The sequence below is a fragment of the Sapajus apella genome, unplaced genomic scaffold, assembly GCF_009761245.1.
Source record: "Sapajus apella isolate SASKATOON/1434 unplaced genomic scaffold, GSC_monkey_1.0 scaffold13, whole genome shotgun sequence".
Classification (NCBI taxonomy): Eukaryota; Metazoa; Chordata; class Mammalia; order Primates; family Cebidae; genus Sapajus; species Sapajus apella.
Genome location: NW_022436953.1, coordinates 25,576,644 through 25,589,075, shown reverse-complemented (window position 1 = coordinate 25,589,075; position 12,432 = coordinate 25,576,644). Strand labels below are relative to the sequence as shown.

Sequence of the window (12,432 nt, the reverse complement as noted above, 5' to 3'; positions counted from 1 at the left end):
TCCCCTCAATGTTATTTTGGGCATCTGCCCAGAACATCTGAAGAGTTTAAAAATCTATGCACTTATTAATATACTACACTTGGTACACAGTAAATGCTTAATACATATGTTTGAATAAATCATATTTATATAAGGATCTCTTCTAAGGAAGGGAAGAGATGTAAATATGTCTCTAAAAAAGACTCCTAGTATACCTTGCAATCCGAATAAAATCTCATGTACTTTAAGAACTATTTCATGACAAGATGTAGCTATACAGGTATGATATAGAAAAAAAATCAGCCTGGAATCAGTCCAACCTGACTAGCTTATGCACTTACAAGCAATATTATCTTACAAACATTACTGAATTTCTCTGAGGCCAATATTCCTCACCTGTGAAATGGGAATGCCACATTTCCACTTCTTTAAGGGGTAACAATCATATATGTAAAGAAATTAACACAGTGCTTGATACAGAATATTCTTCACTGTCATCATCTAGAGATTTCTAAGAAGTAGGGAAGCACTGTAAAAAATGTAAAGCAGGGCGCGGTGGCTCACACCTGTAGTCTCAGCACTTTGGGAGGCCAAGGTGGGTAGATCACTTGAGGTCAGGAGTTTGAGACCAGCCTGACCAACATGGTGAAACGTTGTCTCTACTCAAAATACAAAAGTTAGCCGGGTGTGGTGGCGAGCACCTGTAATCCCAGCTACTTAGGAGGCTAAGACAGGGGAATCACTGGGAGGCGGAGGCTGCAGTGAGTGGAGACTGTACCACTGCACTCCAGCCTGGGGGACAGAGTGAGGATCCATCTCAAAAGAAAAAAAAAAAAAAAGTAAAGCAAGTTACTGAAATGTGGTATATTAGCAATACTGCTGGGGAGGGGAGAAAGGGAAAGAAAGAAAAAACTTTGAACAATAAAAAAAAAGAAACAAACTTTGACACTGCTAAGTTGCCATGTTTCTAAAGCATAGATTTCACTGTGAATAATAAATGCATCCCTAGAGGCTTGTATCCTTCCTACCTTTTCCACTTGAGTATTTATTTCATTTCAAATCTTTATGATTAGAAAGAATACATAAAATGGATAAAACTTGAAGCATAAACATTAGCTTAACTGCAAACAAAAATTATCTCACAACCTGAGATCAGCTGGTTATGAATATACAGTTTAGGATCAAGAGATTCTAAGGTATCTTTTTTTTTTTTTTTTTTTTGTCAATTTTCCCCAATCTGTTTTCTCTATTCAGTACTCTATCTGTCCTCAGTCTCTATCAGATGTTGGACTTCCCCGATGTTTTTTTTTTATCTCTATTCCATTATCTATCTTGACCTTTGTTCTACTTTCAGATTTCTTTGACTTTTTCTGCTGAGTTTTGCATTGTCTCATGTCCCTTCTCCTGTTTGATAATCCTCTCTCTCAACATATGTTCAGTAATCCTGGGCTGTCTATTCATATTTTAAAAGAAAGTGCTAAAAAGGCCGATGAAAAGCTCTCTTGGGTTGTTGCAGGGCTGTTGACTGTCGCCCTCACTAGTCAGCTATGGCAAGCTCTTCTAGCAGAAATGCCTGGATGTCAGTCAGTATCTATGGATCTTTTCTCTAGAGTATTCGGATCTTACTCACCTAAACCTGGCTGCCCAGTGCTCTGGGGCTGGGGTTGCATTCAGTGTGCAGACTTTCATTTAATCCTCCTATTTTCAGTTTCATGCTTCATTCCTTTCCCTTTCTGGGACTAGCGCCCCTAAGTTATAGCCTCACTGATTCCACTTCTAGAGACACCACACATCCCATTTCCTGCTGGGACAGGGGAAAGGTGTCTGCCTGATCAACCTGGATGGAGGTAGGGAACAGAGGTTGTTTCTGATATAGATATGCAAACAAAGTCCCTATTTTTGGTCCTTCCTTACTGCTGCTTGCCAGAAAATGAATCTCCTATATTTAAGCCTATCTGGAGTTGGCTTGGAGGCAGAACACTTAAATGGTGAGCTTTTCATTGGCCTCTTCCTCTATTCTGCTCGACTATCTACCATTCCTCTATCTACTTTTCAACTTTACACACTGAGGGTTACAAATAGTCTGCTCCCTCCATCAAAAATGGCTTGAGTGTTCTTGTTCTCACTGGTTTGGGACAATTTGAGAGAAGATACGTTGGCATTCTGAATGAAAGTTGGGTGCTATTTTAGAAGTCAGTGCCTCTGTTTCTAAAGGTAAGCATTTCATGAATCTTTACTACCACTGGTAATAGAGAACAGCTACTGACTGACCTATAAATGACTCATCTTAATTTTTTATTCCAACTAAACTCACCCATTCTAAATACCCCAGTAATGATGAATGTCAAACCTATTATTGTATATTATTATTTCTGTAAGTTTGAGGTTCAAAAAAAAAAAAAGGATTGTCAAAAGTATGTACATTATACATTCTGAAATACAAAGTCCTCAGTTATTTGACTTGCAATACCCATTCATTTACAAGGCTCTGAGGCATCTTCCTGTTTCATAACCAAAATTATAGTAAGTAATAAACATGTAACTTTTAAAAATAGCTTCATAGGAGGATAAAAGCATTTCAGAGGATTCCCTTGACAGCCACATTTCATCTTGCTCATATTAAGATGCTATTCCCAACTAGTGCCTAAAGAAACCTGCCCTTTTCAAGCAAGAGGGCAAAGAACTTCAATTCTACCCCCAAAAGTATCTTTCTCACTTTAATGTATCCCTTGTGATGTTAGTTGGCCACTCCAAATATTTGGTCCTTCAGTCACTAACGTCCACTAACATACTCTCTGAGAGGACATCAATTCTCCGTAGCTTCGACTATGACTCCCTTTTTAACAGACTCCAAATGTCTCCATTCTTGATCCTCAAGCTCCATCCAGTCCTCAATTACTGTCAACAGAACATTTCCATTTGGAAGTTCCCCACCATTTCAACCCCAGAGCAAACATTTTATGCTATGTAAACAGCTCTCCCTGACTTCTCATTGCTTTAAGCAAACTTCCCTGCTACCTCTCTCTTCCCTCCAATTCTTCCATATCCACCAAGCCCCTGTACTTTTCCTTCTTTTCACCCTTCCTCCTTCTCCCATTGCCACCACCCTAACTCAGGACCTTTCGTAAGTAAAGTAGTTCAAAAGCCACTTACCCAGTCTACCTACATGAAAACTTTCCTATCCATACAAAAAAACAAACCTCCTTCACCTTATGCCTGCTTTCCAGATGCTCTCTTTCTCTTCTCCCTTTTTCAAAGTAATAAAACCTATCACTCATCAAAACACAGCACCCTGGCTTCTGCCTGCCTTTTTAACTCTCTAGCCACTCATCATACCCTCCAGCTTCACAGTGTTCAGCTCCAGAGACACCACGCGCTTCTCTCTACAAGCCTCTATGCATGTAGTCCTCCTGCCTTTTCTCTGCACCGATAAGGGATAAGCAGGAGTCTAGCTGGCCACCAATGTAAGCATCTCCTCCTCTAGGGAGGCTCCCTGACTCCTGAGCTCCCCAACAAAGATTTGAAGGTCTTTTTCTGTGCTTCTTTAATAGATCACATATCCCTTTATCTACAGGTTATGAGAAATGCAATAATAAATGTCTGGTATTTTTATCTATGAGACAACCAACCTTAAGGGCAGCAACTACTTCTTATTTATCTTACAGCCCCAAGTGCCAAGCACAGTGCCTGGCATACAGTAAACATTTTCTGAGTAAGTTAATCCAATATTCTCAACTACTCTGACCCCAAACTACATTTCTCACTACCCACAAGCTAAAGACCAAATCCTTTTAATTATTTATATGTTTAATAGACAATAACATAAGGTAGAAAGTTTAAAATTACCTGAAATCTCACTGGAGGTGATCATTATAAATCACAAAATAACAGTTACATACAGGTAGAAGAAGGTGGTAGTAACTAGGATGGGAAACAGGAAAGAGGCTTCAGGGTTAGGAGGAGAGTGGGTGAAAAACGTTATTTCCTTATCTGTATAGTGGTTATAAGGGAATTCACCTTAGAATAATTCAGTAAGCCATAGGTTTTGTGTGGTTTTCTGCAAGAGTTTTCTTTTACAATACGATACAATTATACCAGTCTAATTTAAAATACATATAACATGGCTACTCACCAAAACAGAACTCGGCCTTTGGCCTCAGCTTAGTAGCATCGCTAACCTAAAAGGAAAAACAGAGATAGATGGGTTCCTCACTTTCTCATATAAACCTAAAACCAAAACTTCCACATGTATGATTTCCCAATAATCATACACATTTAGCCAGTAGATTTAAAATTAAACTTTAAAGACAACCAAAAAAGAATGGCAAATTCAATACATACGATGCAGTTCCCAACTGTAAGAGGTAATAAATAATACTTCCATATTTTCTCTGACCAAACTTGTTTTCTCTTAGGTTTTATGTCACACAGACAAGTATTTTTGGTGTAACATAATTTTCAAAATATCCTCAATGAATATTCCACAAGAACTGAATTCTTCCCAAATAACATATTTTTTAATTAGCTGTGATTTTTAAGCAAAAATGGGGATGGGTAAAGGGGACACTGTGTATTTAAAGTCCACAAATCCAGGCATTTAACTGAATCTTAATTTTAATAATTAATTAAGGCATTACTCTGCTATGAGGAGATCAAAATGGTACCGGAGCCTCTCTTGCACGGGGGATAATGGGATCACTTTATTAAGAGCAGCTCATAGTTCATTTTACAAAATGAGGCAATCAGCTGCACTTGGTTGCTGCTATCCCTTTAAATAGAGCAGCTCCCAGAAGCTCATTCACAACTATTGTCATGCTGTTGTCCAGTGAGAGAACTCATAATTGTAGCATCTGTTTTGTACCTACGAAAGGAATTCTAAGTCTGGGGTTCCTCACTGATCCCAACTACAAACTCATAGTTCTGAATCACACACAATTTTGTTCTAGAAATTTTTGGAATAAACTTTTTTTGGAAAAAAACTGGTATATCCAAAGTAGAGTACAAACTGCACAATTTAAACTTTGGTAAGCTGGAGGACAAGATGAAAGTTAACAGAACCGCACAGGAAAAAAGTTACATTTTAAAAGAAGAGCAATGGAGGAGGGGAAAGCAGGTGGCCAGTCACCATGCCTACTTTACTGAGTTAATACTTAAGAAAGAGCTTCCATACAATATTTGTCATATGTAAATTTACATAATATGATTTTAACTGGAAAATGTTTCTTTTTAAATATGTAATTTTATTGTCCAAGGGCTAATTACTTTTCTCTTCTTTTTGGTCAATGAGAATGAATACCTCTATTGTAATACCGATATAAAGTACTTTATTTATATAACATCTGTCTTTTAAACAGAAGCACATTTGTAAATTGGTCTTCCATTGAAGTGATCTACCTATGCCAACAGATCTCAGTATATGCATAATGGTACCCATATTATTTAATAATACTGTATTGTTACCTTTTGAATCTCATATTTTAAGTCATCAACAAACTTTTATTGCTTTTATGTAACACACACACACACACACACACACACACACACACACACACACACACAGCTAGCACCTCAGCATTTCTTAGTTCCCTAAATATTAATAGAAGAAAATAAGAAAAAAAGGTACCTGATGAATATAAAATCAACATTTTTAAAAATTTTTTTAAAAATAGCATTGTAAAACTACCAGAAAAACAAAGAGAAAACAGAAATTAAAAGACACAAAGTGAAAAGAGGAAGAAGAAACCAACCTTTCAAAATAAAAAATGGTCCATATTTTCCTCAAAATAAAACATTAAGAAACAAAGTATCAAAGGCAATGGGATTTAAAAGTTGGAAACAGTCTAACTAAACATAATACAGACTTAGAAAAATCTCCAGACCTTCTCAAGATAGAACTTAATTGTTTCACTGATTTCTCCCTTTCTGATGTTCATATATCTGATCATAAAAGTTAATGTTATACCAGCACTTTGGGAGGCCGAGGCGGGAGGATCACGAGGTCAAGAGATCGAGACCATCCTGGCCAACATAGTGAAGCCCTGTCTCCAATAAAAATACAAAAAAATTAGCTGGGCGTTGTGGCGCGAGCCTGTAGTCCCCGCTACTCGGTAGGCTGAGGCAGGAGAATTGCTTGAACCTGGGAGGCGGAGGTATGCAGTGAGCCGAGGTCGCGCCACTGCACTCCAGCCTCATGCCTGGTGACGGAGTGAGACTCTGTCTCAAAAAAAAAAAGTTAATGTTAACTTTTGCAATTTGCCACATCCTGTAAGTTAAAATCATATTCTTCATAATCGTATCGATTTAAAGAATTTCCTAAACATAGTAACCAGGTACTGTTTCAGCATGACAGCAATCTGAACATCACTGTTAAAGGACACAGAAAGGAAACTGCTGCTTCTATTCATACTCTCATTCCCAGGGATTTTAATTCACACATGAATAGAAGACAATGTATAATAAAGACTACCTTTGAAATGTAGGTAAGTTTAATGGCTCCAACACGTGATGATCCAGAAGGTAGGTTCTAGAAACAAATTATTAATATATAATTAGTATCCAATATTATGAATTCATTTTATAATATAATGTTGCACATATACTTTTGACAAGTTAAAAAACTCGATTGTTTAATATCACATTCTACAAATCAACTTTTCTTCTGTTCAAGTTTTACTAGATCTGGAATCAGGTCCACAGCTTGGATGACAAAACTGAATCCTACTCTGTTCCATCATCATGCATTCTATGACTAGAAGGCTATTTTTATCACTGAAGCTAAACTAATAATCTTTTTTGTGAGCTTAAAATGCCATAAACACGATCAGGTTTTGTTTCTGAAAGCAATGGGAAAATATTTAGAGGCATAAAACAAATATAATTGTAAGATACTTTAAAAGACTATACATATTGCTTTGTTCTATTAAAACTTATCAAATATCTCTTGATAAAAACGGACTCCATTTCCACCCTATTATGTTATGTCATATTAATCTACATTGATTCTTTTTTTCTAAAAAAAGTTTGCTTCTCTTTACATCATATGCAGGGAATGTAGGCACTTTCACACACAGTATTTTCATTCTTCCCTTAAGTTTTAGATGTAGTTTGCATCACAAAAGAGCTAAAGGTAAGGAATTTGGAAGAGGGAGAATCATCTCTGGTTGAAACTACTCAGAAAAATTGAAGGAATGAACAACATTTAGGCTGGAGGTTAAGGAAAATTTTGAAACACAAAAGCAGGGGAGAATATTCCAAGCAGAGAAAACAGAGAAACTATGGCAAGCAGTTGAAGATGCACAGAAGCTCTGTACTAGAATGAGAGAGTAGCTGTGTTGGGCTGTATATGATGTAGTGCCCTATAAGATTGTAGTACAAAACAGTGGTCCGAAAACTTGAACTGAGAACCTAATCCTAGAGGACCTAAATAAAAATCAAAGTAGCAAAGAATTTATATTGTAGAGAATTTGAATCCAATGAAGAAGGCTATGAGCAAATCTGGAATCAAAATTATGCTTTAATTAATATATCTTATAAACAGAATGGATTATAGAGGAGGAGGTAGAGGTAGGAAAACCAGGCAGAAGAATCTGAGGAAAAGAAACAAAACATATAAATGAAAAGACTGATAGATTTCAGAAGTAAAAATGAAAACATTAGTTTCAGTTGATTTTGAAAATTATTTCTGCTCGAGATTAGGCAGGATCAACTTTTCAACTGACTTTATAATAATGTACTCAAAAAAAAAAATCTACGGGCTTGTTCTAATTAATTGATAAGGAGGTAACTGGAAGCCTAGACATTTCAAAGTCTTAAGATTCCCAAACATGAACTGCTTATTGCTGACAGGGACACATCTTTTCAAAACTTTCATGCCTATATATTGTAACACTGCATTAATTATGTTCTGCTTTAAACTATATACTATGTATAAGCTTCCAAATACAAATCATAAATAGTAAATATGTACATAAAATTATAATTATTGTATAACATTAAAAAGCTATTTGTATTCTTATATATGTTTTATATTTATGGGTTTTTGGTTAATCTTAGAGAAGGAAAAGAAATGTAAATATATCTTGAAGAATCTCTAACTACTACCAAAGTGATTATTTCAAAAACTGTTACCCTTCCATTCAAGGGTAATAATTTATTTCTTGAAGTGTTCCATGAGCCTATTATTTTAGCTGCTGAATAGAGCTCAAGGCCTTTGTGGAAGGAAGAGAAATGAGAAACCAAAACATGACATAGAGTGTCACAGTAACAGTAGTACACTACAGGGAAACGTAAGTAGCTTAAGACAAAAACGGTATTCAAAATACCCAGTCTCTATGGACTAGAATGATTACCATCAGGTTGGACTGGGGAAAAAAAAAAAAGAGAGAGAGATTCAAAATATGTTACTTGACAATGAACAAGGAATAATAAACTAATACAACATTTAAGAAAAAAAAAAGAAAAAAAGGAAAACAGGCCGTTTGTTGATTATGAGTTCCTAAACTCATTTTGCCAAATGCTTTTTTAAATCTCTTCAGATGCACTCTCTCGTACAGCTACTTAATTATTCCATTCTCCATCATTACCAACCTCCTTGACAAAGCACAGAAGGCCCCAAAGTAATCCCTAACAAACAACAGAATGAATTTTTAAACCAGTGGGTAGTGGTAAATGAAGCAGTGGTCAGAGGAAAAAGTGGCTCCCTAATAACAGATGAATCAAACTAATTTTCTTTCTTTACCAAGGTTATTATGAGCTTGATAACCATGTTACTGTACTTTGACATAAGCAACCAGATCGAACATACAAAGTTACCATTTTTTTAGTAATTCAAAATGGTTGTATATTAGCAATTTCATATGGTTCAATCTAATTGCTTTATGTCAAGGTGCAATAACACGGTTATACTGATCACAATAACCCTGGTAAAGAAAGAAAATAATATAATAATCTTAGCAAGACATTTTACTAAAGTTTTCATGAGTAGGTATGTCTTGATTATTACATTTAAGAGTGACACAAAGTTGGTACTAATGGCTAATACACTGGCTGGCAGAGTCAAGATTTCCTAAGTTGGAAAGAAGATACAAAATTAATAAGAACTGAAAAAGATTTGAAATTCTGCACTTAAAAAAATTGGCACTATGTCCAGAAAAGCCAATGCATTAATTCCAACATAGAGATCTAGCTTTTAAAAGTTCATGTGGCTAAGACCTAGCTGAGTGCAAACCTAACAAATACTCCCCCCGCTATAGCCAAAATGATCTAGTCTCCAAATACGTCACAGGCTCTCTTGCTTTGATCTCTGTCCACACTATTCTTTGAGCACCGGAATACTCACTTTTCCATCCTTAGTCATTATATCCAAACTTCTAAGTCAATTTCAAATGTTACCACTTCCATGAAGACTTCAACTCCTATTAGCTGTATAACCTTTCTCTGAATTCCAAGTTCATGTCTTATTCAGAGTAGTAAATATATTCTATTTTGTACTTAACTCCTTTTAGTTCTGTTAAATGGGTAGTACTGATAAAGGAAAAGTGATAAGAAGAATCTATTATGTAGGAACACAGAAAAATAATCAAGGAGTTTCAAGTAAAATTAAGGAGAAACCATACATATGTCAACCAAACCGTGTGGAGAGAGAGAAAAATCAGGGAGAGAAAAGAGCCAGAACTGTGCAATGGCTCATATGGGTGAGGAGAGTTCCCTTACAACTCAAATTCTACATAAACATAAACACGAGTATATCTGTATCTTGTCGAATCTAAAATCAGTATATAGTGAAGAATACTGCACTAGTTATCAAGAGACCTAGTTCTTGCTCTGTGAAACAGGGCAGAACCTTATATAAGTCTCTGCTCTTCCCTGGACTTTCCATTCCTCACCCACAGAAGAAGCCTACTGGACAAAAATTAGCTTCGAAGTCTGCTAGAGATTCATCCCTTGCTTTGCACATGCTTCCCTGCAACATACAGCCCCATTTTTAACTTTTACAACAATTTTTATTTGAAGATAAAAAGTTCCAAAAGGCTGGGTGCAGGGGCTTATGCCTGTAGCACTTTGGGAGGCCGAAATGGGAGGATCAACTGAGGTCAGGAGTTCAAGACCAGCCTGGCCCACATGGCGAAACCCTGTCTCTACTACAAATACAAAAAATTAGCCATGCTTCGTGGTGGTGCATGTCTGTAGCCCCAGCAACTCGGGAGGCTGAGGCATGAGAATCACTTGAACCTGGGAGGCAGAGGTTGCAATGAGCCAAAATCGTACTGCTGCACTCCAGCCTGGGTGAGGCTCTCTCTCAAAAAAAAAGTTCCAAGGTAGAGAAAGTTGAAAGTTTAAAACTACTCCACAAATGATATCTAATCTCAGGCCCCTTACAGACCTTAAAACTGAGATTCTAATTCTTAAATTACAACATTTACCCCTATGTTTTGCAAGCCAGCAGTAAAATCAAAATGCATTTCAGTTCATGGATGGCATTACAATGATTGACTCAAATCTGACACAACAAAATGAAAGGACTACAAATGTGCAAGGGTATCATCTAGTTGAGTCATTTATTTATTAAAAAATAACAGTCTGACTGGGCACGGTGGCTCACGCCTGTAATCCTAGCACTTTGGGAGGCCGAGGCGGGCGGATCACAAAGTCAGAAGATCGAGATCATCCTGGCTAACATGGTGAAACCCCATCGCTACTAAAAATACAAAAAATTAGCCGGGTGTGGTGGCATGCGCCTGTAGTCCCAGCTACTTGGGGAGGCTGAGGCAGGAGAATTGCTCGAAGTGGGAGGTGGAGATTGGAGTGAGCCAAGATCAAGCCACTGGACTCCAGCCTGAGTGACAAAGCAAGACTATGTCTCAAAACACACACACATACACACACACTCTCTCTCTCTCTCTCTCTCTCTCTCTCTCTCTCTCTATCCTAGATACAGCAACTTAAACCTAAATTTAATCTTATGAAAGAGACCTTGGTATTAAGTCTCCTTAATGCAAGAAAATCATCTAAATCATCTATCCCTGGTCTTTATTTTAGCTATTGTTTAAAATACATGTCACAAAAAAAGTATTTCTTATTTTTGGGACAGCTTCAATTATTTTTTTCTGTGACTCAAGATCTAATTTCCTAAAACGTAATTTTCTATCAGAGAGAGCATTTCTCTCTCGAAGGAAAAATATATACAAAGGATTAATTCTTATCAAATAAACTTAGTTTTACCTTCTGAAATTCAAACAAGATGGCAGAGGTCAAGGGTGCAGAGCAGAGAGTACAGCCAGTGGAAATAAATCTAAAAATATACTGTTTAAGAAGACAAATTCTAAAATCTGTATAGTATGTCAAATACTTAAATACAACTTTCTACGCTTTTAAAAGATAATCCTTGGAATTTTACAAACCTGTGGATTATCCATGTACCACACGAAACTATCTTCTCTGGTATCGAGTATGAAGTACCTTCGAAGAAATTTCCCACTGTTTTCATTTTCTTCAATGTCTAAAAAACCACAAATGCGATTCTGACGATCCACATAAGGCATTTCTAAGCTTGAACATTACACTGTAAAATAAAAATATTAACAGTAAGCTCCCTATGAAACAGAACTTGCCAACATTAGGTAGGGCCAATTAAAATGAACACAACACCAACGTCGGAGGCACTGGCAAAAATCGCTTTTGAAATTAAGTTTATGAATAGCGGTTACTATATGTAACTATTTACTTTGATGGGGACAATGGTGAGCTACTTCGCCTCAGTTGAATAATTTACCTACTTTTTCCCCAAAAAACCCCAGGTGAGCAAAAAAAACAAAAAAAGCTATCTAAATTTTAATTTCCTCAAGATAGTCTATCCTTTAGATTATTTTAGAATGTGTTCAAATTCACAAAACAACAACAGTTAACGTTTAGTGACCACCTACTACATGCTAGGCTCTGTGCAAGGTTCTTTTCCATGCATTATCTCTTCTAATTTGAACAATCCTAAAAGTAGGCATCATCAACCCCAGCAGATAAGGAACTTAACACAGAAGGGAAGTGACTTCCCAAAATTCCAAAACTAGTAGGCCAAGAGTCAAAGCCTGAATCCAGACTACTGCATTCTGGAGCTCTTATGCTCTATACCAGCCTCTCTCTCTAAAAACCCTGAATTGTTAAAACTAAAGTGAATCAAATTAAACTTAGTTAACATAGTGGAAGGAGAGATAAGCAGGTATGATGTGCCTCCTGGTGGAAGACACAAACATTGGTAGTTGGATATAGAGGGGATCTAAAAACCATTTTTTCTTGTTATAGAAAAAATGGTTTTTAGATCCCCTCTATAACCAACTACCAATCTACAGGAGATACAGAACACAGAGGAACATGCTAAGCTGCACTAAAAGAATTCAATCAGCAAAAGTCAGACTATAAGAAACAAAAGAGCAGGAAAAACAGTTTCTTTAGCAAGTAACT

The 12,432-nt window shown here is 36.6% G+C and overlaps 1 protein-coding gene across 5 annotated transcripts in view; it reads right to left on the bottom strand.

Moving 5' to 3' along the window:
* The window catches only part of PLEKHA1 (pleckstrin homology domain containing A1), a 57,793-nt gene that overhangs the window by 27,532 nt on the left and 17,829 nt on the right, over positions 1-12,432 (bottom strand). For all 5 annotated transcript variants that reach the window (XM_032281904.1, XM_032281905.1, XM_032281901.1 and 2 more), the window contains exons 2-4: positions 11,379-11,539; positions 6,446-6,502; positions 4,112-4,157 (exon numbers count right to left, since the gene is read on the bottom strand). In XM_032281904.1, coding sequence (XP_032137795.1) covers positions 4,112-4,157; positions 6,446-6,502; positions 11,379-11,519 — 244 coding nt within the window. In that variant the 5' untranslated portion in view covers positions 11,520-11,539. The remainder of the gene's footprint in view (positions 1-4,111; positions 4,158-6,445; positions 6,503-11,378; positions 11,540-12,432) is intronic.